The following is a 26270-nucleotide window of genomic DNA, read 5'->3' as shown; positions in this document are numbered from 1 at the left end:
TACATAGTGCACCCACTTCTCCCCAAAGAAGAGAGAATCTATTACCAGGCACTGTTTAATTCACCTTCCCAGACAATGGCCTTTACCAGTTTTCTGGACTTTTTAGGATTATTTTAAATTTAAACCAAAATCCATGAGACAGAGCTACATTTTGATCTCCTCTATGTAGGTAAGAGCTGTAGCCTCTCCAGGTTAGAGAGGCAAGGAGATTTAATTACTGTCTTTAAAGCCTCCTGAAAGAAGGGAAATATATTTCAATCTCAACAAAATTAGCATACATAAGAGGCCAATGAAATGTCCAACAAGAGAGAACAGATTATAGTAATAAGGAATAATATCAATCCCATACTAAAGTGCCTCTTGATACTAGGAATAACTGCAAGATACATTTTGCCATTAAGAGACAGCTGTGCCCTTGGTATCTTACCATCTGCATAACCCCACAGGCTGGCATGGCAATTGGTGGATAAAGCCCCTGCCCCTAGGAAGTCACAATCCCTTTGTTGTTACAACTGCTGTCCCTGAGCAGGGTATGCTATGCAATTATGCCAAATGTCAGGAGCGCAGAGGTGCTGGAACTAGGGGTGCTGCAGCAGGTGCTGGCTTGCAGAGGTTTCCATCCTATACAGGGTTTGCAGTTTGGCTCAATGGCTCTCAGCATCCCCGCCACACACCTGGTTCCAGCGCCCCTGCACGAGTGGGTGCACGTGGGGCAGGCGGCGCACATGACTGAGGAGCTCCAGGGAGCCATCAAGGTGAGGGGCGACGATCGCGAGGAAATCTCCCTGCCAGCGCCGAGGTCCGGGAAGGGGGGATTCCCGAGGGGGGCTGGCGGATCGCGGCCGCGGGGTGCAGCCTGCCGGGCCGGGCCCTGGGCTGCACCGTTCCCACGCGCGGGGCGAGCCCGGGTGGGCGCGGCCGAGCCCGGCGGCCCCTCGCGCATGCAGACGAGATGCAGACGAGCCGCTCACCTTGGTCTCCTTGACGTGCTGCTTGATGCCCTCCGGGTACCACTGGACCCGCACGTAGCCGCGACGCAGCGGGCTGGCCCGGCTCTCCTCGGCCCCGCCGGCCCCGGGGCCCCCGCACTCCGAGCCCCCCGAGCTGCCGGCCCCGGCGCCGCGGCCGCCCTCGTCCTCCTCCGAGTCGGAGTCCTCGCCGTGGATGAGGCGCACCAGGCCGAAGCGCACCGAGCCCCGGTAGCGGCCCGACACCAGGTCGTGAGAGAAGAGCAGGCGCTGCGAGCCGCCGGCGGGGGCGGGGGGCGCCGGGGCCGGCTCTGCGGGCTGGTCCGCCATGGCTACCTGGGGCAGCGGCGCGCGGGGGAGAGCGAGCGAGCGAGCGGCCGCCGGCAGCGGACAGCCAGGGAGGGAGGGAGGGAGGAGGCCCCGGCCGAGGCGCAGTCACTGCCCGGGGGCGGGGTCCGGCAGCTCGGCCCCGCCCACCGCCGGGGAGCCGGATGCTGCGGGGGCGGGGCGGCGAGAGGCGGGAGAGAAGGGGAGGGGAGGGGAGCGATGGACGCTGGAGGGAGAGGAGGAGAGGAAAGAAAGGAGGAGAGGAGGGGAGAGGAAGAGAGGAAAGAAGAGATGAGAGGATGGAGGGAGAGGAGAGGCAGGAGGGCTGGAGGGGAGAGGCGGAGAGGAAAGAAGAGATGAGAGGATGGAGGGAGAGGAGAGGAGGGAGGGATGGAGAGGAGAGGAGAAGAGGAAAGAAGATGAGAGGCAGGAGGGGTGGAGGGAGAGGAAGAGTGGAAAGAAGAGGAGAGGATGGAGGGAGAGGAGGAGAGGATGGAGGGAGAGGAGGAGAAATGAGGGGATGGGAGAGGAGGGAGGGACAGAGGGAAGGCAGTGAAGAGAGAAAGGAAAAGGGTGGGAGGAAAGAATGGGAAGAAGAGGAGAGGAAGGAAGATGATGGTGCTGCTAAGGATAGTTTCAAGGTGCTTTCCAAACAGCTAATTAACCCTCTCCTCTGCCTTCCCGGGGATTAATTATTGTTAATTATCTCTTGAGGCCCCAACCAAGATTGAAGCCCCTTTGTGCTAGATGCTGTATGTACATGGTGAGAGACAGTACCTGGCCTAAAAGAGTTCACACGCTGAACAGAAAAGACAGACAAAGGGCAGGAAGGCAAACAAAGGCCTGAAATGACTTGTCTAAGGTTACACAGCAAGTCAGTGGCAGAGGCAGGAATAGAACCCAAGACTCTTAGTTACTTACCCCATGAGCAAGGCCTCAGAACCATGCTACTTCTCAGAGGAAAACCACCTGGTTTCCAGATACCAGGGCACTCAGCACACACAGTTTAAATGCATTCCAGTGAAACCGAGTGACTCTACTCTAGCTTTAGGGTCTACTTCAAAGTGTCCATTTCCTTCTCTCCTTGCCCCGCAGCTCCTCAGGGAAACAGCACTTATACCTATTGGCTTCATATGCATTTTTCTGCTTTCCCTACGATTTTGTTTCAAACAGGAGAAAGGCCTCAGCTAAGTTGTCAAGGGAGCAGCTCTGGGTCTTTTTATCTGGTCGCTTTGGTCCCTGGATAGCTGTGGCCTCCCCTTGCCACCCCATTTTAAGGCTTGTACAGACTCAGATGTTGATGCTGCATCTCTGTATATGTGGCACTGAATGGAAAAGGAAATAAAAAAGACTGGCAACACAAATACAGAAGGGAAACAGGGTGGGAAAATGAGAGACATGGGTGGGTAGGTGTATCTATGTCCTCTGCCCCGCTCCCTTTCTAGCCTTTTCCTGGTCAGTCCTGCAGCGTACCAGTATCCTGTGCTCTCCAACCTATGAGGATAGCAGCTTCTTGCTGCTGGCCCACCACTGTGCAAAGAGCTCCTCTGTGCACCCTTCTCTTCTATCAGCCTGACCTGCTGATGTGCAGCTTCTCTACCCCTGCTGATTCCCAGCCTACAGACAGCAGGGGAGATGGGATCAATCAGGGCTCTACAATCCTTTTCCTCTTCTCGTCCCCCCGCCCCCTCTGCATACCATTGTAGTCAGTGCCCCATCTCCTCCACTAAGCAGGCTTTCTTGTCATCTATGGCTGGCTGGTGTGTTGTGCCTGGGGTGCACCCAACTCTTGGGTTTGGCCTACTGGACTATGGCTACTCTTCTCCAAATCACTGTGAGCTCCTGATGCCAGTACTCTAGGATGTGTGTGACTGACTCTGGGTCTCTGGGAGCAGCTTTATGGGTTATGTTTGAGCTATAACGCACTAAACAGCTTGGGACCTTCCTGCTTGAGAGCTTGCCTCTCTGCATGGGCATTACTGCCACTGGTACGCTAATGGAGGTGGGTGAGCCGGATCAGCCACAAGTTAATTGTGGGAGCTCCCAGCAGGGTGTTCCCCAGGAGAAGCCCTCACCTTTGGAATTTACTTTGCACATTGAGCTGCAGTATCCCAAATCTGTTGACCCTCAGCAGCACTATGAAGCTTATCTGGGTTTGTGGGGAGAGAGGGGGTTGACAAGAGCTGGTGTGTGTGAGCAGGGCAGGTGTTGGGAGCTCTCTGTTTTGAGGAGTGGGTGTGCGGAGCGGCTGCAGGTTTTATTTTTTTCTGGGAGTGTATGTTAAATTTGCTTAGCGCCACCCTTCCCACCCCCAGCCCAGCTCTTGAGGTTCTCCCAGAAAGCCATGTTCTGTACATTAGCCCCTGCTATAGCTGACCTATCCACTACTCAGTCTCCTAGTGGTGTCTGGGCTAGGAGATTGCTCAGATCCTGCAGAAACAAGGCGAAGCCCACCAACATAATTATTATCTATTATTTGTATTACATGAGTATTTAGAGGCTACAGCTGTGATCCAGGCCCCATGGTGCTAGGTGCTGTACAAACACATAGTGAGAGACAGCCCCTCCTCCCAGAGCTTACTATCTAATTAGACAAGGTAGACAAAGGGTGGGTGGTATAGAGAGGTCAGATAGCAGAGCTGGGATGAAAACTAGGTTTCCTCACTCTTATCCACAAGTCCACAGTGCCTGCCCAATGGGAGTCTTTCCATTGTTTCTCCTCCCTTGGTGGTCACACCTCAACTGCTAGAAGAGGGCCTCATCCTCCCTGCTTGAACTAACCTTGTTATCTCCAGACTGATTCTGGCCAGCATATTTATACCTGCCTCTGGAAATTTCCATTACATGCCTCTGACAAAGTGGGTATTCACCCACAAAAGCTTATGCTCCAATACAACTGTTAGTCTATAAGGTGCCACAGGACTCTCTGTTGCTTTTTACAGATCCAGACTAACATGGCTACCCCTCTGATACTTTCCATTGACTGTAAAGGAGATTAGATCAGGCTCTTAACTTCCAGGTGCTCAGTGGGCTGGGGTCAGGGTATCTAAAAGTTTGCTGACAGCTCTGGGATGAAGACCATGTGGTTGCTTCTCTGGCAAAATGGCACTCCCTACACCAGGGGTAGGCAACCTATGGCACGCGTGCCGAAGGCGGCACTCGAGCTGATTTTCAGTGGCACTCACACTGCCCAGGTCCTGGCCACCAGTACAGGAGACTCTGCATTTTAATTTAATTTTAAATGAAGCTTCTTAAACATTTTAAAAACCTTATTTACTTTACATACAACAATAGTTTAGGTGCATATTATAGACTTATAGAAAGAAACCTTCTAACAATGTTAAAATGTATTACTGGCACGCGAAACCTTAAATCAGAGTGAATAAATGAAGACTCGGCGCACCACTTCTGAAAGGTTGCCGACCCCTGACCTACACCCAGTTTAAACTTGTCTGTGCAGGAGACAGAGCATTCTTATTGGCCGGCCAAAGTCTGTGGAATTAACTCCCCTCAGGGACAAAGGGCCATCCCAAACCTCACCATCTTCTGCTCCAAATGCCGGCACATTTCTTTGACCTTGTCCTCTCTAACATAAACATATAGCAACATATATATAAAGTAAGTCAATAAATTCCAAACCAAAACTCTCCACTGTACATATTTCTCTCCCTGAAGAGAGGTTGAGAGAAAAAATGTGGGAGATGTCAGTCACATTGCTTAATGCTGTACAGCTACTACAGTAAGACCCTGCATAGAATAGAAGAGAATATCTCTTTGTGAGTCCAGGGCCCTCTGGAGCTTTAATGTGCCATTAACAGGTGGTCAGAAGCTCCCCAGTCAATGGGGAAGCATTATGTTATTTAATGGCTCTTAGAAGTCTCATTATTGTGTGTAAATGAGTTCAATATTTGGATTCAATGTCTTTAACTAGGTCTTCTCTGAGCTCATTGGGATCGCTGCTAAATAGGTCCTTTAAAGGATTTTAATGGCCTAACTGTGGAAAGTGTAACGGTTTCCACTCGCCAATGTGGCTTTAGAATATTTGAGCAAGCTTAAAAAACTATTTTGTCTGCTCCTTACTCAGACAGAACCAATTTCTGTGCAGCAGAATCACACCGGTATGTGCAGGGCTGACTGAAGGATGGTGGGAAGGGTTAGTGAGATGAATCTTTGGGATACACTCCAAATCTGACCGACTCATTGCGCCACCTGCTGTGGAGTGAAGCCCAGCTCTTCAACTGCAGTGATTGGTTTACACTTCCAAGAGGTGTACCAAAGAAAAGGGCTAGAAACGTAACTTTAAAAATGAAATCAATGCTGCCAATCTCCTAGTGCCCTGTTTCTAGTGCCCCCGGCAGGAGAGCAGGACCCCCTGACATCACCAGGCCCAGGGACTGACTGTGCACTTTTTGAGGTTGCGCAAACAGATTCTATTGATGGAACGTAACTTTGTGTGCACGTTTGTTCTAGAGGCTTTGGGGCACATTCTGCTCCCGGTCAGACTATCATAAATGTGGAATAATCATTGCCAGCGTTCCTCTGGATTTACCACAACGTGACTGAGATCAGCACTCCAACCCTCTGGGCCCAGTTCTCGGGTCCATCAGGATTCCTTTGCACAGCTCTGGCAATGCAAGGTGGCCATAAAGCCGTTTTAACCTGCCACCTGGGAATTCTCCTGATGTAGGGGTGTGGTTGGGGGTGAAAAGGGCATAGTCAGATCATTGCTGTGTCAGCTATTGCCAGCTGCCAGCATGGCCCCTGGGGGCATGGGCTGCAGGCTGTAAGGTAAGCCTTTTGAGGCAGGGACTGGCTTTTTGTTCTGTACAGCATCTGGCACAGTGGGGTCCTGGCCATGACTAGGTCTTCTATGTGCTCCAATTATACAAACAGATAACAAGAATCATAATAATAAATCACTACATTTGGGCTGCTCTAGTTTATGCCTGGGGACAAAATGATCCCCCGTTGTCTCAAAATCAGGGTGCTGCAAAGGTGGAACGCCATCTCCCCTCAGGTCCTGTACCAAGTCCTGTGCCAAGTTCTGCTGGCCCCAAACTCAGGCCTAATTTCTGTCCCCTAAAGTGAAGGAATGTAGCATTTTAACAAGGTGGGGTATAGTCCTGTTGTTGTAGCTCCTAGGAGCAGCTCTGAGCTTTCAGAGGGAATCATTGTTTTCTGAGTGGGAAAGGACAGCATCAATTGGGAAAGAAATTTTAACTCTCTTGTATATGTCACGTTGATACAAAATGTTCATAATATGGACTAGGTGGGCTCAGAGCCTGTTAACCACGTGGAACTTCCATCCATGTACAGCAGAGGGCAGGGACATGCCTAGAGATCTATGAGAGTGGGACAATTGTTAATTATTTGCACACAGAGCAAAGGGCGGGTGTGTGTGTGTGAAGCCAGGATAAACTCATTGATAAAACACTCAGAGATGATGCTCAGTCAGATCTTGGACATTCCCAAGCCTCTCACTTTGAGCTGACAGTGCCTCATATAGATCACTCCATTGTGATAGGGGTGAGAAAGGGAATGGAGTGGAGTGTATTGCTGGCTTGTATATACAGTGCAGTCATCTTCTGAGCATGACCACTTGCCACCCCTTAATGGGCACATTCGATGGAATAATTATGGGACAATCCTGCTCCCTTTGAAATTAGCAGGGAGGTTTGCCTTTGATGTCAGAGGAAGCAGGATGAGGCACTTTAAAGAGTGAAAAATGCCCTCTTGCTCGCCTAGTGAGGGGTTTGCACTCCAGTTAGTGCTCACATTCTTCTTGCCCTTGCAGCAAAGGTTTTCATGTTGCAACATTTTATCCACCCCAGGGACACTTCCCTGCTTCCATTTACTGCACATACCGAGGGCTGTGTTACACAAAAAATAATTAATGGACATAAATCATGTATGTGGTTGGACTCTGCCCTTACATTCTGGAGAGCAGATTTTGGACTTCAGATTGCAGATAGCCATTTGAGTCAAGTAGTCAAATTATGCAACTAACCAGAGTAGCGAGACGTGCATTCTAAAGGGACCAAATCAGGACAATTTACTTATGTACATAGCGGTTGAGTGCTATGCATATTTCTGCACTGTACTTTTAAGTGTGCCTCTGAGGTGCTCTTATTTGGAATTGAACGTCTCATGTCAGTAAAGAGCAGCTCCCCTTTGGTTTGTGACTCTACAGTCCAGGGTTTGAGCTGCTTCAAAAGTGGCATGCAGCTGAATAGCATCCTTGGTCCTAGAACAGTGCAAGAAGGATGTTCCACTAGTAGATCAGGGGAATGGGCATTAGGACTCCTGGGCTCAATTCCTAACTCTGCCAATGACTTACTGGAGAATCTTGGGTAAGTCAGACCAATGTGGTAAAAAAATGGCCACTGTTTTTGGGCGTGTCACTTTTGTAGGTGCCCACATTAAAACATTTCAGGACCAATTTTCAGAACAGCTGAGGACCTGAAGCGCCCACATACCTCAGCTGGAGTTGCGATCACTCAGCATTTCTGAAAATGAAGCACGTAAAGCTGGGCATTGAAACATGGAGACACTTTGAAATCAATAGCCATTTTAGAAATGGTGGCCAGAACTTCATTGTGGCTCAAAATGCCCAGGCCTATTAAAATACTTACCTAATGCAATGGGGGTGGTGTCAAGGTGTGGTTGACTAATGTTTGTAAAGTGCTGTTGGATCCTTGCATATAAGCTATCACCATCCTTGGCCTCTGCACAAAGGTGACATGTAAAATCAAGCCAGGCTTCATATTTCTGGAGCCTGGATATTACACTGATGAGTGCGTTAGAAATGCAGACAGTTATGTAGAGTTAAGTAAATGCCAAGTTTATTTACCATTAGGAAGAGTGGGTCAGATTCCCCGTTGGTGTAAACTGACTTCAGTGGAGCTGCTTCAGTTTGCACCAGTAGAGGCTCTGACCCAGACTTAATACAGTATTTGTGTGTTGGTTCTCCAGGTTAAATTAATGGCTGTGTACAAAGGCCAGGGCTCCCGCTATAAGGCTGCTCATGGGAATCAGTCTTGTGTGTGTGTTACAGCAAGGTATGCAGTTCACAGAAGAAATTTACGATGGACCCTGATGACAGTGGGAGTCTGATATCAATGGGCAGCCCTTATTATGAAGAGCATCTTCTGTACCATAAAAAAACACTCTTGTGCCATCTTGTGGCCATTCTATGTAAACTGGCAGCTCATTGTAACTATCTACAATGGCCACCTCTAGCCATATAGGAAAATGCGGTAGGATAAATAGCGATCAGAGATAATAGGTCACATTATCTGCCTGCCTGGCTGTTCCATTGCCTGCATTTTAAGAGAATGACAGAGGACAGGGATCCCCACTTACAGTAAGGATGACAGGTATTTAACTTCAAATTGCCACCTATGAGAGAGCATTCCAGCCAGGACACATTTTAAAGGGTGGATGGTCGCAGGTGTAGTTTAGGGTCTGATTTTGCTCCTATTGAAGTAAGTGATTCAACTTTCATTGACTTCATAGAAGTAGAGACAGGCCCACACACAAATGTGAAGCTCCTTGGTGCAAGGACTTTGTTGTGGTCCATGCCTGTAAAGCACTATGCATGGCCATGGCCCAAATTGTCTTCCCAGTGCCAGCCTGAGTAGCTGGGCTGACCATGGTGACATTCTGGACATGACAAGGGTCCTATGCCAGGATGCAGAGTTGCTTTACAGCCCTACTCCATCGTAATGGCTGGAGAAGTCTCCATAGGAGGGGGATGAATTGGAGGCTCTACTGCTATGTAGAGCCCTGGCTCCATCCCCAAGGACCACTGCACCAGGAACCTGCAAGGACCTGTGCTCTGTGGCATGCACGTGCTGCACTGCGTGCTGGTGTTTTCTGTCTAACTCTTGCTGCATAGCTGATTTGAAAGTGGAAGAGAGGGGAGGATTTCGGCCTATATAAGCAAATTATAAACATCCCCACTCCTGCACTGATGGGCTCACAGTCATCACAACTTACAAGCACTGGCTTAGCAGGTGCTTATGACTCTGGTTCAGATCTGTAGCCGAGGACAGAACTACTATGAGGTGAGCAGAACTACACACTGTTATGTGTGAAAACCATTAGCACCAGGTTGGCAGGCTCAGCAGAATGCTCCAAGACAGAGTGAACAATGGAACAGATTTCTTCTCTTGTGGGTCAGGGTTGAAGGCCCTGAGAGCCTTGGTTGAGGGATGCAGGGTTAGTAGGCTGCCTTTACTTCACTGCTCATGCTTTGCTTGTTTCAAAGACTCAGATTGACATCCCTGCAGCCTGATACCTTCTACCAGCCTGAGTCACTGACTACATTTATTATAAAAGCCAACTCTCCCCCGTTGGGTATTACCTCCTGCGTGGCCAGGGATAGATTTAAACACACACTTGTGTGTGCGTGCACATGTGCACACCTGATGAGTTTATAAAACAAACTCCTGAAAATGGGGTCACTGGGGATATTCACTGGTTTTAATCCTGCTGGTGAATTTAGCTTTCCCAGTAGGTGGTGCTCTGTACCAGTTCATCTGCCTCCTCCTAGCATCCAGCTCACTCAAAGGAATAAATGCAGTGACACTGGGTCCAGGCACTATTTGCAGGTGACCTGCTGTGCTTGTATAAGATGCAGGATGGCCCAGTAATAATTAGAGCCAAGCCCATGTCCCAAAGTTCCAACTTAAAACCAAACTGTCCTGAAGTTTTGGGGGCTCAGATTCAGAGTGTTGGTTTATGGCCCAGCTGTCCTGGAAACCCTTCTCTACTTTCCCTCCAGGGGCTCCTCTACAGCCTGCAGCAGCCCCTCTCCTCCTCAACTACCAGGGTTGCACCTTGAGTTCACTATGACCTAGTTCAACTACTCTGGCCTGGGAGAGAAAAACAAATGAGGCCAATCGGTTGGTGCCCGGGCCCTGGGCAGAAGAGGCTTTCACTCCAGTTCACTGGGGCCCTGTAAAGGAGGATATTTGGACTGGATATTGGGTTGCGTTGAAGCTGCTTCCCTTGCTTAGTTTAGGCAGAAATGGACAAAACTGTCCCCCTGATTTTTGGGCCCTTGTCCCTGAACCGTGAATCATTGGCTCAGTTAATGATGACAGGATGGGCTTGTCTCTAGTTAATCAATACCACCCTTTAACTGGCCATAGGTCAGGACAGAGCTCAGTCTCTGCCTATGCAGAGAGCAAGGGACTACCACCTAGGGGTCTCCTGCAGAATGGTGCTAAGCCCAGCCACTGAGTTGCCCTTGCCCCACTAGGGTTGGCTTCCTTAGGAATTTGCCCCAGAGCATTAGATGGTGAATCAGGCCACTGAAAAAGAGAGGGAAGAGGTAGGGAGGGATTTCCAAGCCAGAATAAATTCTTAAAAAAAAAATAAAAAAAAAATCTTACAACCAAACTTTCAAGACCCAGAACTGAGCCCCAGCCCCTACATCCCATAGGCTGAGCCAGAATAATGGAGACAGGGACAGACAACCCTATTAGGACTCTTCTCTAGGCTGATCTTCAGCTGTGTCCTGCACAATGATTTGTGGGGTGCATACCTCCCCCTTTTTGCCTGCAGGAAAGTGGAATCCAGCTAAGCAAATGAAATTCTGACTTTCCTGCATCAAATACGTTGTTTGACTGCTTCAGTTGTGCTGCCCAGAAAAAAAAGCATACAGGCATAGGGCAGCCTCATCAACTACTAAGCAGCAATCCTAGGGAATCTTTAAATGCATTGAATACACTCCAAGCATGGTGTGCTGCTGTGAATTTACTGCAGTAACAAGCAATCAAGTGATACTGACAGCCCCATGCTGTGTTTTGGAGAAATGGTCATTAAAAGTCTGGAGGAGAGTAAGAAAAACAATCAGAGCAAATTCTGCACTGGCATAAACTGGCACATCATTGACATCAATGCTACTGCATCAGTTTACACCAGCAGAGAATTTAGCCCACAGCTTTATTAGGTGCTAAATTCAATTCCACAAGCAGGAAAGCTGGATAGTTGGTTCATTCCAGCTATACTCTCTGTATCTGCAGAGGTTATAAAGTAAAAACACGCTGGCCCATGAAACACAAAGTAGAAATATTACATCATCGGAACCCCTCTCACTGGCAGATCTGCCCTGTTACGGCAAGATACTGTTACACTGCAAATCTTAAAAGCTGCTTAAATCCTCATGGGTGTCATAATCATAATGCATTACAGCAGAGAATGGGAGAAAGGTGCATAGATCATTATGGCAGATGAGACCCCTTGGAGACTGAATTTATAGGTCAGTTAATTCCAAAGTGATGACAATAAAAGTGACGTAATTCTTTCCTTCTCACCCGCAACCCCAAATTATAACCAAAACTGCCAGCTGGCTAAGTGGCTGGACCAATGGACAATAAAGGATGGTTGCAAACTGATGCAAAAATAACATCTCTGGGCCCTTTGAAGATGCTGTGGGAGCTGCTAAATATGTAAATCTCTAAATTTCCAGTGCTCCGATTCTAATAGAGTTTTTGGCCCTTCCACAGCTGCTAGACAGCAACAGGGAGAGGTTCAAAACACCTTGGTAAAATACAAACTGTCTCCGTACCATGGAAAGCAGGATGGCTTTAACCACATTCCAACATGCCCTGTTCTGTTTACTTGTAATGAGGGTAGGTTGGTTATTTTTAGTGCTAGTTGCTGACCATTTTGTTTTCTACTGGTTGGGTGTTGGCTGGGTTGTATTTCTGTTTGGATTCTATCAAAAATACAACAAGAGAAAAAGGGTTTATGCTAGGGGTCACTTTGATTGAGACTTGGAAGTTAAACACATCCAGACCTCCTCCAGCTTTTCTTTAGGTATATATGGAGCCAGGTTCTGCTCTCCGTTACTCCTGTTTTACATTAATGTTACACTATTGACTTTAATGGAGTAACTTCACTTTGACATCAACTAATTCCAAACAGGATCTGGCCCATGAGTTGTTGCTGAGCTCCTTGCTGGTACCTTCTTTTATGCTACCTTGCGTCTGGAATATTTTCTACCACCTTGTATTGCCTCTAGGAGGGCAAAATCCTGATGGCGTTACTCATGCAATAAATCTCACTGCAGCCTTGCTCCTTAAATTGTAAGCTCCTCAGGGCAGAAACCGTAAGTCTGATTCTGATTTCACAAATTTTACATCATTGTAACTCTATTGACATCGTTTGAGTTACTGCAGCTTAACACCAGTGTTGAGAGCCACGTCTGGCCATTTGTCTGTGTGTTTTGTAAAGCATCTTGCAGACTGATGCTGCTGTATAAGTCGTTTTAGTCTGAAAACAACCCTCCTGCCCATAAGTGCTACTAATTTCTTGATGCTTCTCTTTTCATAATCCAAGCCTGGTAACATGTTCATGGTTCTGCTTTCCTAGGACTGGACCAAATTCTGATCTCTCTCGTGCTGGTTTTACAGCAGCATGACTGCCATGGCTTCAATAGTGTTATCTTTTCACGTAAGTCAAGGTAAACTCGGACTCCCTGTATTTCATTTTGTAAGTCACACTAGTCCATTTCTTGCTTTGCTGGGGTTTGATAAAGTATTCTACCTGTATTTGCCTACAGCCAAAACACAGTGATTGACTGATGGCTAAAAGCTCTGCAAAGAACGCTACTTTTCTTAAACCCACTGGGTCAAATGCAGCCCCAGTTTGTGATGCAAGTAGGTGCAGCTGCCCCAAAAGCAATGAAGTTACATCTGCTTTCACCATGGCTGAATTTAGCTCATTTAAGGGTGCAAAGCCTGTTTAAATAAATGTAAAGTGACTTCAAATGAATCTAGATCAGACCCTAATTGTATTACTTATTGATGTATTATTTCATGTTTTCTAGCTATGCATCTACTCATTGGCTCTATCTACCTGAGATATGCAAGCAGCACTGAGTATCTAGCAATCAGCTAAAATGCTTTATCCCCCTGCAGACAATCACTCCAGGAAAGAAAAGCCTCACAGGATGCTTTTGCTGGCATCTCACCTTAAAGCCTCTCACCTTTCTCTGTGACTCATTAGGGTTTATAAAGTCTTACAATTTCATCACGTGCACTATAAACAACAAATATATAAGCAAGAGCTTCGTAAGTCACAGCAGAATACAAGCAGTAGGCAGGTCAAAATTCACTGCTGTCTGTGTTCGCCTCTCTCCACTGGCAGTAAGACTGAAAGACCAGACCGCGCCATCCAGAAGAACAACTTTCGCAGTTCTTACAAGAAACCGTATTCCACACACGCATACAGGTAATTGTCTGCATTTCTACTGTAATATGTGTGGTACTGATTTTCTAGAGTGGAAAGCAGCCTTTAAAGAGGCCATTCTACTCCATATAATTGCACATGGTGCATTGTCTTGTAGAGCATGGAGCTTGGTTAAATTAAAATTTGCTTCCATAGACATTCATTAGAATATGGATCCCACCATATTCTTCCCCCTCTCACCCCCCATCTCATTTTTAAAATCTGAGTGTGATGTGCCTTTGCAGTGAAAACTCCACATTTTAGATCTGGGAATAGACAAGGCTTTACTGGACAAAGAATTTTCAGACCTAAAATTGTGGTTTGTGATGCAAACAAACCCTCAAGGTTCCTAAAAGGACTTAGCATTCAAACCCCAATCCAAATAGATGTACACAATAGAATAAAGAAAACATTGGCTTGAGTTGCCTGTCTATGAGCATGCTGGTCTATTTACGCATGGGCACATGCATCTCCATGTACTATATGAACGTTTAGATTCCTTCAGCACATGGATGTAAGTGAGGGAGATAACATTTATGTGTTTGACCTTGGGCTAGTCACTTCACTGCTGTATGCCTCGGTTTTCCCAAGTTTGAAATGGGATAATGACAGAGCTGGGTGGGAAATGCTTTCCCCATCCCATGAACATTTGAGATTGACAAATTTTCCCAGCCTGAATTTTAACAAAAAAAAGTCAAAATCTTGACAATTTTAGCAAACTGGAAGTCCTTTAAAAAAAAAATTGAAGTGTTTCACTTTTTAAATTAAAAATGGTCAGAACATTTTGAAATTATCAAAAGCCATTTACGCTAATTAACTTACATTTCAAAACAAAAAATGTCATTTCAAACCAGAGAATGAAAAGGAAAACAAAAAAGGGGTAGCCTTTTCTCAGTATCACTGACTTTTGCCCTAGACGGTCCCAGGTAGTGATCTTGGGCGGGCTTTCCAAAGCTGCCTGGCAGATTTAGATGCTGAATTCCCATTAATTTCTATGAAAATTGAGTGTCCACATCCCTTAGGTGGTTTTGAAAAATCCCACCCCCTGTGTATAAAGGTTTCCACCTCAGACATCCTAACGTAGTGATACTGCACGTGTCTTTATATGGTACAGTAGAACCTCAGAATTACGAACACCAGAGTTACGAACTGACCGGCCAACCACACACCACGTTTGGAACCGGAAGTACACAATCAGGCAGCAGCAGAGACTAACCCCCCCACCTCAAACAAACAAACCAACCAACCACAGATACAGCACAATACTGAGTTAAACTACTAAAAAAATAAAGGGAAAGTTTAAAAAAGATTTGACAAAGTAAGAAAATTGCTTCTGTTCTTGTTTCTTTTAAATTAAGATGATTAAAATCAGCATTTTTCTCCTGGATAGTAAAGTTTCAAATCTGTATTAAGTCAATGTTCAGTTGTAAACTTTTGAGAGAACAACCAGAACGGTTTGTTTTTTGGAGTTATGAACATTTCAGAGTTACCAACAACCTCCGTTCCCTAAGTGTACATAACTGAGGTTCTACTGTACTGGGCAGAGAACAGCTGGAAAGATTTCTGATGGAGTGGTTCCTTGGATGAGCTGACCAATAATTGACAAATTAATTTATCATGACACAAATATGAGAGATTTTAACAGGGAGTGAATTCCCACATCCATAGTCCCTAAGACTGCTGCAAAATTGGCCCAATACAATATTAATGATTTGTTGAGCCATATTTTGAAACCCTTACCCACGTTAAATAGGTCCTTGTTCTACAAAAAATCCTGATGTTAATGGGACCACTCATGGAACAAGGTGTTACTTACTGTGAGTAAGGGGATGGGAATCTAGCCTTATACATTTACTTACATATTTTTCTAGGGCTTGATCTGGGGGTGCGCTGAGAACCTGCTACAGGAGCTCAGCACCTCACAGGATGAAGCCATTGGTGTGTATATTTCAATGTAAAGAAACTCTTATGGCATCCTCTGGGATATAGCTGATTGGACCCTTAATCACCATAAATGGTTAATCCAATCAGCAGTACAATTGACTCCATAAAATTCAATAGTAAATCTTACAAATACTATTAAAACCATAGTAGTTCGTAACTACTCTCCTAGTAGTTTGGCCATTGCTATATTTTACCCTTAGTCTATGATCCATCAAAGGAACATGAAATATCCATTTCTAAAATTATCTTTGGAGTGAATTAAATTAGCACAAAGAGGCTCAGTCCTTATTACACACTCACATCTTGATGAATAGAAGTAACTCCTAAAGACATGTACAACAGAGGCATTAAAAAATTAGTTGCATTTATACGCAGAAAATAACTCTCACTGATAGAGATATACCTATCTTAGAACTGGAAGGGACCTTGAAAGGTCATCGACTCCAGTCCTCTGCCTTCACTAGCAGGACCAAGTACTGTCCCTGACAAAAAAAAAAAAAAGCCCCCCGCCTCGGTCCCTAAATGGCCCCTTCAAGGATTGAACTCACAAGCTGATCAGGAGAATAATCATGCTAATCATGTGAACATTGCAATAAAATTAGTTTTTAAAGAATTTTTAAAATAAAATCTGATGGCACCTGGCTTAAACAAGCACAATTAAAAGATCTGGGGTGCTTAGAGAAGACATTGTCTGTCTGTTCATAGCCTGGGTCAAGTGCTAAATGGTTGTGGCTATTAGACAAAGGACAGTGGTACATGAACATTTTTGCAGTTCTCTTACTATGAATTCAGAGGGTGAAATTCTGGCCTCATTCAAGTCCATGGGAGTTTTGCCATTGATTTCCAGAGAGCCTGGATTTCACCCTTTCTCCACAGCAGTCAGAGTGGTAGGAGTATCACTGCAGGCTTCCGCACAGCAATCTCCTGTCATGTCTAAAAAGACCTCCAGGATCTAAGACTTAATGTCCTAATCGCTCTCTCATCGGATCTCTCCTCCAGTTCTCCTTTCGCTCTGCAAAGCGCACTCACTGCACACACACACACGAATGTCATGTCGTCAGAGTTTGCTTCCAGAGCTCAAATGCTGGCACATTTGTGGAGAGACTGCATTAAACAACCACCACAGACACCCCAGGCCTCGCATAGTAAATATAGCAAATCATCGTAACTAGAGAAAATAGCCAGCACTTGGCTAATAGCACCATGCACTCCTCTTTTTGATGCACTGTGGCTGCCAGCAGCGCTTTTGTTTGTTTTGTTATTTCTGCAAATCCTATTAGCTTGTTGACAGCCTATAATCGGAAGGGGAGGCCAGCACCTGTCGAACAATCATCAGTGACCTGGTCTCATGTTTATCAAAACAGTTGTAGCAATCTGTTATAATATTCAGCTGGCAAATAATTCAGAATGCACAGAAGTGCATTACACAGGGTCAGCTCTCAGGAAATATTACCTATGATCTCTGCCTGAGGGAGAAGTGATTTATCAGACATTTGCTCAAACTTTCTGCACACTTGTATCTAGTGTACAATGATCTGACAAATAGTTTTACTGATTTGGTTTGAAAACACACACACACACACCCCTATTCCAAACTAGGGATTTGGTTGGGCTATATAGAGTAGACCCTGCCTGATAAGTCAGGCAGGACTGTCTGTGTTTAGTCACTTGGGAGCTAGAGATAACCACAAGATCTGAATTCAGCAGCCTCAACAAAGAATTCCCTTTGTATTCACCACTGCCAAGGCCTGTCTCCTCTCTAGGAAGGACACTACAAACCCATAAAAAGGGTTGGGGGCCAGCAGCAAAGTTCAGATCTGTCTCTGCAGCCGGCTCCCAACTTCCTCAGAGTTTGGATGGACTGAGTTTAGGACCTCATCTCTGGAAGGAAACAGAAATCATTTTTAAATATATTCTCAAAATCTCCCCTCTCTGAGTGGAGCAGCACACTGCTGGGAGGTCCTGCCACACCGTCACCTGGGGTCCTATGGCTAGAGGTGCTGTGCTTTCTAATCTCCCACCAGCTGGGCACTCACTGCTCTCCTATTCCTTGCATAGCTCAGTCACACACGTAGCATTTGCTCTCTCACCGAAGCTGCCTTGTAAAACCATCCTAGGAATTGACCAGTCCAGGCCCGATATCTATGATATCTACATGATATCTAGGATATCTACCTCCACTTATACCCTCTGGTTAGATGCATTTCCTGCGGCACTCCTCTCTTCCCACCCCTTGGCATCCAAATTAGACTCTCAGACAGGGAAACAAAGGTGAGGAGTAAAGACGTGTCTAAGGTTCACCTCAACCAGCTACATCAAAATACTACAACTTGTCCTCCCTACATTAGGATGTTGCACCATCTTAGCTAATATGTGTTAACTCTCTGGTTGTAAACCCCAGGTTCTTCCTAGTATAGACACAGCCAGAGAAAGTACAGCAGAGTCGATGCTGGTGTAAGTTATCTGCTGAAGGGGCTAGAAATAGATGTACATCACAACAGCTTAGGCTCATCCCTGAATTTGGCCCAGATTGTCTACTGTGTACATGCTAGAGAACCTCAGCAATCTCTCTCAAGAGAAATCTGTGTAGATAGATAAATGGATCTGTAAAGCTGAGCAAACTCTGAGGAGCTTGGAGAGAATCCAGGAAGCCACAGGAACCATTGGCTGGAGATTTTTCGTCTGTTGCTAACCCACAGTGCATTCCAGTGGCAGGCCCCCTAGCCACTGCTGTATAATTAGTCAGGGCTAAACAGCATCTGCAGATAAATTCCAGCGTTTCTCCCAAAGTCTGAGCAACAGCTGAAGCTTCCCATCAGCCATTTATCTCTGGCAACTGAGAGCCACAGACCTAACACCAGCATCTCAACCTGCCCTCACTAATGGAGTCACTTGTGGACTCCGTTTGCCCCTCACAATCTACCCAGGGAACCTGCTAACACAGACACTGTACAGGCCAGATGCTGGACAAGTTACAGTCACCTCTAGCCTGTTTCCTTCCCAGTGTATTCTCTGCCCATACACATGACATTTGCCCATGCCTTTATATGCACTCCATCTGCAGCTCATTTGTACCACAGGAAATGCATTTCCTCCATCTTAACGAACCCAGACTGGCGCACACGGGCGGCTGGGGGCAGTCTGGAAGCAGGTGGGCAAACCTGTCCCACAAAAGGGCACTCAGTAGCACTGTGCAGGAGAGGGCAGACGGTGTGGGCCTGAAGAGAGAAGGCAATGCCAGCCCTACACTTCCAGGAAGAGGCAGTTGCTTGGGGGTGGCTCTTCTCATCCAGGCATGGACACTCCAGCTAGGCAATTTTTCTGCCAGTAGCTGCTGAGGCTAAGAAAGCTATTTGCAGGAGCTCTGTCCTGCTAAAAGGTTTTTTCTGATGGGCTGAAGGAGGTTCCTTCTTTCAGCAACACCCTCTCTAAACCCTCAAGTTCTCTCCCAGACCAAGTGCCTCCAGAGTTCATTCACATTGCGGGTCACCCCCACCCCCCCCGACCCCCTGCCTTGACCCCACTTCCTCCTCTTCTCAAAGGGGAAAAAGCATTGGGCTCTGAGCCCCTCCACTCAGCTCGTTAATTACACGATTACCATAAGAGCTTCCCAGAAAGCAGAAGATTGGCTTGACAGCATTAAGGGCCTGATCCTGCAAGCTGCTCAGGGTCTCCTGCCAGGTGTTGAACTCCAACGCAAGCCAGAGAGAGTTGTGGGTGCTCAACACTCAGCAGGAGAGACTCAGCGCCAGGCAGGATCAGGCCCTAAGAGCGCTTTGTTGAGTCACCAGATCCAGCTTTTTAGTGACCTTAGAGCCACTTCCCCCCCCCCCCACTCACGTCAGCGCATAACCCCGCCCGTCTCACCACTTAACCCTGCTGGCTGGGCCCCAGGCTCTAAAAGCCATTTCTCGTCCCTCCGCTCTGTCATTAGCGCTCAGCGCCTCAGCAGCCAGGTGGCTGGCTTTTGTTCCTGCGCTTCAGCTGCCTGGCAGGTGGGGTTGTTTTTGTGACCTGTCCCATGCCAGAGCCCCATTGCCATGAGCGGAGGCCCCTCATTTGCATTGTGGCGGTGATTACGTCTGAGAGCCCAGGCGCGTTTGCGCTGTCAGGCTGGGTGGCCATGCAGGCTCATGCAGGGCACGTTGTGTATATATAGTGAGGGAGGTAGGCTGCCTAATCCAGTATGTGCTTGGCAGGTATTTTTGGCCGGTTGGCTGATCCCGCTGGAGAAGATTTACTGAAATAGCGACTCGCTGACGACACTGGTGGCCAAACGGAGGAGAAGTTTACGGAGGACACCAGAAATAACGGAGGATGTCCGTGATCAGCGCCTTGCCTTTCCTGAAGCCCATTCACCAGAGGCCTCCGCGGAGCTCGCCTGGACGCCAGCGGCGCCACACGCTTCCCGCCAGCGAGTTCCGGTGCCTCACTCCTGAGGATGCAATCAGCGTATTTGAGATTGAGAGAGAAGGTAAGAGCCCTCCTTCCCCACTAGCTATCTGCCTCAGTCCTGCTCAGCCAAAGAAACCACAGTACTGCCCCAGGCCTTCATTCAGAAATGCACCTGGTGCTGGCGTGCAAGTGGAAATGTCCCGCTTTCTGCAGGGGACCAGGGCTGAGCACCCCAGAGCCATTATGGCTGACCTGAGAGCCATTATGGCATCTGTCTTAGAAGCTGGGGCCCAAAGTGCTTTACAGAGCTAACCAAGTAGCAATGGAGAGACAAATGGAAAGAGAATGAGTGACCCGTTTACTGCTCCCCCAGCGTCTTTAGTGTCAGCTCTGTTACAAGCCCCAGTCAGTCAATCTGTTTTGCGAGGGTATTTGAAAACTCACCTTCCCCCGATAAAGCCAGCCCCCCCTCTTCCCACAAGGAGAGAGAGAATCAGAGGTGGAGGCAGATTTAGGTGTGCAGGAAGCCAGGTCTTATAGGGTGGAACCCACTTAAGAGCCTATTCCTGGTCCCATTGGAGTCAATAGCAAAATTCCTAAACTCCACAGAGCCACACCGAAGTCACGTTTATTCACATACCAGCACCACTGTCCAGAGAGGCTCCCTGCAACAAGGAAAGCAGCATGCACCTTGGGGTACATTAGAAAGCACTTGGCCCTCTTATCCTGCCCTAGGAAGGGCTTTTCACCATAGCAGGGTCAGTAGGACCAGATTCCACTGGGAACAAATAACCCTTTTCCTCCTAGCTGCGCGCTTCCGACACTGAACACTGAAGCCAGCTGGGATTCAAACAGATTAGTCAGAATCAATTTTTCAGTGTTCGAACCAGAGAGAGTTTCAGATCAAGTGCTCATTGGAGCCGAGAGCCTTTGTAACCAGCTTAGTTCTTCTCATGAGATTCCTCTGGGTCTGCAAGACCTACCAACCATGGGCCGCATCACCGCTCGGCTCTGGGCTGAGTTTGGCCCTTTGTTCCCTCTTGCGATAAGTTTCAAAGGAATGCCAGCAAGCCTGCTAGAGGAGGGGGAGTAATTTGTGTGTGACAGTCAGCAATGGCCAACCACAAGAGCCATCCTAGCATAAGCCTGTAATGTTCCACTAATGAGAACTTGCCACCTGCTGTGTAGAAGGGAGGGGTTTCTACTAGTGACCACAAGACCAGATTCTCCATTGTGTCATTTACACCTGCGCAAAGGGAGAGCAAAGTGGATGTAAATACTTCCATTCTGATCTCTTTTGCACAGGTGTAATGACTGCATGAGATACAGGACAATGGAGAACCTGACCTGGAAATCAAAACTGGGTGGAGCCCAGAGCAGAGGGAGATCACTACCACAGCTCTTACCAGAAGGCAATATACACGTCCTGCGTTCTCAAACCCTAAACACAAAAAGACTCAGATCCACAGATACTGAGGTACCTAAATTCAAGACTTAGGCACCTAAATTCCAGTTTTGGCTCCACTGTGATGCACAAAACTCCCTAAATTCACTCAGGGCCTATGTTTTCAGAGCAGAAGTTCCCTAGGCACCTGTGTTTCTGCCTCTAAGCATGTGCACTGCTGCCTTCCTCCAGGCATGTCCCGCCTAAGCCCCAGAGCAATTCATAAACCAGGGGAAGACAGGCATTGGGCGCCCAACCCGGTAGGGGTGCTCAGAGGCTGCCTCCCAGATCCAGCCCCATTCAAAATCCGGCTGGAAGAGGTGATGGTGATATTGCCCACTGTATAACTGGACTGCAGAATCATTCTCTCAGCCTTGGGCCAGAGAGAGACAATGATTCTGTAGCCCAGTGGTTAGAGTGCTCCCGAGAGGTAGGGACCTCCAGCTGTTTGGTATGGGGTGATGCAGGAGCCCCTTTGCTGTTCGGGGATCACCAGTAGAGAGAGGCACCTACCTCATGGCTGCAGAACGCCTATGTCCGAGAGGAGTGCGGCTTAGCGCACACTCCTCTCATCGGAATCACCCAGTGGCTATGTTCGGCAGCTCCGCTCTGAGCATGCTGGATCCCAGGCTAGGGTGCCTGTCTCTCCCTGTCCATTATATAGGGAATCTCGGTACCTAACTCGGCTTTGTGGATTGCCAGGTGTGCCTGTGATTTTCGAGGCGCCAGAGGTTCAGTGTTGCAACGTCTAAGTCCCTTTGTAGATCCCACCCAAACTACTTTTACCTCTAACCAGCTTTCCCTTTTATTGATCATTTCCCAAGCTGTAGAGATCATCATAACATTTCAAGACCAGTGTTTGCCAAATCAATTAGCAGGAACTTTGAAACTATATAAAAATCTGTGGCTGGTTTTAAATGGAGTGCTAAATGCTGTAGGAGTGACTCCGAAAACCCGCAGGGAGAGCGCAGAGAACTAGCGAGCCTTAAAGCAATGTCCCGGATCAGAGATGTACTGATCAGAGAACAGAGCAGGCACAGGTTCCTAGAACAGTTCTCCTGCTCGGGAGAGCCGAGGGCTTTGCTTCCTCAAGTGTGAAGTGCCCAGCTGCTAAAAGGAAGTAACTTACAAAAGATGTATGGGTGAGAAGGGGAATCCCAGTCCTTTCTGGCTTCTCCTGGAAGGAGAGATTGACTTGAGAGACAAAGTTCAGATCTGGATACAAACTTGCCCGGAGTCCGTGAGTACCTAGATCCAGGGCTTTGGTTCACACCCTTCATGTCATGTTTATTAAGCTCCAATTCCCAGCCCATCATCAATTAGTCTGAGGTTCTCCCAGCCTTGGGGAGGCTGCAGTGTAGCTCCGAGAGGCAGTTCCCTTTTGACATTGCCTTGATTTTATTCTTCTCTAGCATTTATTTCCGTTTCGGGCGACTGCCCCCTTCACCTGGATGAGATCCGCCACTTTCTGAACCTGTGCCCTGAGCTGTCGCTTGGCTGGTTTGAAGAAGGCCGGCTGGTGGCTTTCATTATAGGCTCCCTTTGGGACCAGGAAAAACTCAGCCAGGTAAGAACCAGCTCCTGTTACTGCATCTTGTCTCCGTTTCCTTTCCATGCTAGGGATGGAGCGGAGGAGGACAAAGCTTTGAGACAAGAGGGTGGAGTCCAACGTGCGTAGACATGACTGGTTATTGGGGGTTACTCCAAGGGAGCATGTGACCCGGGTGCTGAGCTGAGCACCCAAGTGCAGGGAAGGAGAGCAGGGGCTGCTCCAGGTACCTAATTAGTTCAGTTTGTAAGACACCCATTTTGTATTTATTTCAAAGGGGTGGGGGAGGCTCCATTCTCCAGTCCCCTCCAGCTTTGCAGCCATGGTTCAGCCCTATCTGCCAAAAGGGCTTTTCCGTTTCAGAGACATCCATAGCACTTGGGGCAACAGGGCTTTGGCTAAGTGCCAGAGTAACGCAGGGTCTGTATTGCTCCCTGCATATGCAAATCCCCCTCTTCTCTGTTCTAAGGGGCAGCCACCTTACGGACTAGAAACTGAGAGGGGAAAAATCCCCCCTCGGCACCTTCCATTCACAATGTGGCTAATCACAAATGATTAACTGCAGTACAAACAGGGCCATTCTCCTAGGGACAAATACACTTCCTGCTGATTCAGCTGCTCTCTTCTGCAAAGCACTTTACAAACTAATCGATTTCTACAAGCAACCTGGAGTGAGTTCACTCCTGGAGAGAGCTCTCTTGCAGTGTTAATTGCTACAGGATAAAAAGAAGTAAAAACTGAGTTATTGCTTTGGTATTAAAATGTGTTTAATATTAAAAAACCCTCTTTACAATTACAAGTAATTAAAACTGAACAGAGCTCTGTAAGCCTTTGCAGGGGAAGGAGCACCCTCTAATCACTTCGAGCAGTAAACTAGGCGGCTGGACTCCTGGGGCATATGCCTAGCTCTGTCACTGCCTCTCTGGCACCCTGGGCAAGTCACGTAGGACCTGATTTTCAGGAAGGGCTGAACAGCTCCAGCTCCAATTATACAGTAGTCATTTGGAGATGGAGATTGGGGAGGTGGGTACTGGGAGCTCAACACTGAACAATCAGGCCCGAACTGCTTCGTGCCTCAGTTTCCCCCTCTGTGAAATGGGGACAACTTTATCTATTCAGGGTGCAGGGGTATCATGAGCCTTAGGTTACTGTCTGCAAAGCACTTTGTACTTGGACAGCACCTCCAGTAGATCAGGTGAGAGCCACAGCTGGTATGTATCTGCCTACTCCAATGGAAGCTGCTCATTCACACCAGCTGAGGATCTGGCCCATTACATCTGCAGCCCAGTCAAACGAGTGCTCTCGACACAGAATTAGAGGGCACTGTGGCAGTGAGCGAACCGCCAGCTGACACGCTTTCCTGTCTCTCCCCCACCCCCGGCAGGATGCACTGACTCTGCACAAGCCCGGTGGCACCACCGTGCACATCCACGCGCTGGCCGTGCACCGCACCTTCCGCCAGCAGGGTAAGGGCTCCATCCTGATGTGGCGCTACCTGCAGTACCTCCGCTGCCTGCCCTACGTGCGGCGGGCCGTGCTGATGTGCGAGGACTTCCTCATCCCCTTCTACCGGAAGTGCGGCTTCAAGGTGCGGGGCCCCTGCGAGGTCACCGTGGGCTCGCTGGCGTTCGTCGAGATGCAGTACCCCGTGCGCGGCCACGCCTTCATGCGCAGAAACAGCGGCTGCTGAGATTGCGCCTTCCCCCAGCTTCGACGCTTCTCAGGCAATGTTAGGGGCGGGCAGCCACATACAGGGAGACAGAGCTGCACAGCAGCAGCTGCTCTCCCTACAAGCAGCATTCATGCTCACTGCTGACTTTTGTGCCTGCCTGGTATTCCAGCTGGCTGCCTTTTAACTAGTAGCTCCAGGCCCAGCCCACTTGCCTCTTAACTGGTCCTAGCGCTGACCCAGCCATCGAGCTTACAGATACGGAGTGAAGGGCAGCAGAACCACAGTAAGCACCCTTGCCTCTTCTCCGGTCCACAGCTCAACAGGCAGGCTCCCTAAGGCTACAGCTGTTGAGTTTGACCTCCCCAGGACAGGGGTACGTCGATTCTGGCTAGCCCGAGGCCTCCCCTTTAGCTCCTGGCTTTAAAAGCAGTAGTGGGAGTAATAAAGCTCTGAGAGCATGTTATGCAATTATAGAGGGGGAAAAAAAACCCAACATTGCTTGAGAAGCAGCACTGCATGGATCGGTCCTTCAATTCCCTGTTTTCGTTCTCTTTGTCAAGTGCTCCAAGGCCAATAACATGAGGCAGGCATGTGGCAGACACCTCTCGGGGGTCTCTACTGCGTAAAGCCGTCCGCGCCTTCTCACGCTAGTTGCTCGCTGCCATGTTCTGCTGGGATGTATTAAATGGAATCTGTGCTCACGTGTTCTGTACATATGCGAGATACATTCAGCTACGCTAGGCTCCAGCAAGTCTCCCCCTTCCTCCCTCGCCCTCCAGCTGTTATAGGTTGACAACCAACGACCGTGTGAAATCCCATAATAAATGTAGGCTCAGCGATCGCTACCCCTGCTCCAAAAGACTAGGGCACCAACTTCCAACCCAATATAGGAGATACTGTTCCCAAACCACAGCACGCTCAAGGCCTAAGGGAGAGCAAAATAGAACACAGGACTGAATGCGCTCTAAGGAGCCCAGCTAGGAGGCTACACCACTGGATAGACATTTCCACCAACTCCCACCCCAAATGGTTATTAAGGGGGTAGCTTTTTCAACAGACCATTTAAGATAGATTTGTGGTCCTTATCTAGTGCAATCCAAAGCACTGCTATAATGGCTCCAGAGAATCACAGGTGAAAAGTCGTTCTCATCAGATTGATCGGACAATCACACATGGTTTTGCAAAATCTGAACGTGGCAACACCACTTGGTTTATTCCTTAAGAACAAGAGGGTATATCAGCCCATGCTCCTTCCCTCATCCCACGGACCAGTGCTGTGTACAGACCAGAGCTCCTAGCTCATGCCATCCTAGTTCACTGGAAATATGAAAACCCCTGGGAACACCCTGTGCTGTTTGTCAGTTCTTTTGTTCATCAGCAAATAAAGGGTTTATTTGTTGTGTTTTCTAATTGGGTTCTTGTGTGCATGTTTTTTTCTTGGAACACAAGTCAACAGCCTGTAACAGCGGTAGACAAAGGGAAGGGTGCAGAGTTTGGTCTACACACTTGAGAAGTCACATCAAAAAGCCAGTGGGCCACAAAGCATCTTCCCCCGGCGCTTTTAGCTAAGTCTAAAAGCTAAGGGAAGGTTAGAAGTATCCAGCCTGAGGCACAAAGGAACATTTGATGCTAAGATAGAGTGTGAAAGGGACAGAGGTAACCCTCCCTCTCACTCTCCCCCTCCCCCACAGCTGCAGAAATACTGCAAGATGACAGCCCTCCACTCTCAAG

General features: G+C 48.0%; 2 protein-coding genes across 4 annotated transcripts in view; one reads left to right on the top strand and one right to left on the bottom strand.

Annotated features, from left to right (window-relative positions):
* UBE2O (ubiquitin conjugating enzyme E2 O) overlaps positions 1-1144 on the bottom strand; it is a 78806-nt gene extending 77662 nt beyond the window's left edge. Inside the window, exon 1 of the mRNA XM_044983737.1 lies at positions 972-1144. The gene's annotated coding sequence lies outside the window, so the exon portion shown is untranslated. The remainder of the gene's footprint in view (positions 1-971) is intronic.
* On the top strand, positions 627-25949 carry AANAT (aralkylamine N-acetyltransferase). 3 transcript variants are annotated; one of them, XM_044983741.1, is made up of 6 exons: positions 627-755; positions 12678-12758; positions 13455-13538; positions 19679-19953; positions 22731-22885; positions 24252-25949. In XM_044983741.1, the coding sequence occupies exons 4-6, from the start codon at positions 19797-19799 to the stop codon at positions 24555-24557; spliced, it is 618 nt and encodes a 205-aa protein (XP_044839676.1). In that variant the 5' UTR covers positions 627-755; positions 12678-12758; positions 13455-13538; positions 19679-19796; the 3' UTR covers positions 24558-25949. The 3 variants fall into 3 exon arrangements, with proteins under 3 accessions (XP_044839676.1, XP_044839677.1, XP_044839675.1); XM_044983742.1 differs by having other exon boundaries at positions 12678-12768; XM_044983740.1 differs by lacking the exon at positions 627-755 and adding an exon at positions 1017-1217.
* Positions 25950-26270: the final 321 nt, after the last annotated feature.

The sequence above is a fragment of the Mauremys mutica genome, chromosome 12, assembly GCF_020497125.1.
Source record: "Mauremys mutica isolate MM-2020 ecotype Southern chromosome 12, ASM2049712v1, whole genome shotgun sequence".
Lineage (NCBI taxonomy): Eukaryota > Metazoa > Chordata > Testudines > Geoemydidae > Mauremys > Mauremys mutica.
The sequence above is the reverse complement of the archived record's forward strand: the minus strand, read 5'-3'. Positions and strand labels throughout refer to the sequence as shown.

Coding starts and splice junctions, on each gene's coding strand:
- AANAT (XM_044983741.1), top strand. CDS start 19,797: ATGTCCGTGATCAGCGCCTTGCCTTTCCTGAAGCCCATTCACCAGAGG. Junction 19,954..22,730: donor ATTTGAGATTGAGAGAGAAG/GTAAGAGCCCTC, acceptor ATTCTTCTCTAG/CATTTATTTCCGTTTCGGGC. Junction 22,886..24,251: donor ACCAGGAAAAACTCAGCCAG/GTAAGAACCAGC, acceptor CACCCCCGGCAG/GATGCACTGACTCTGCACAA.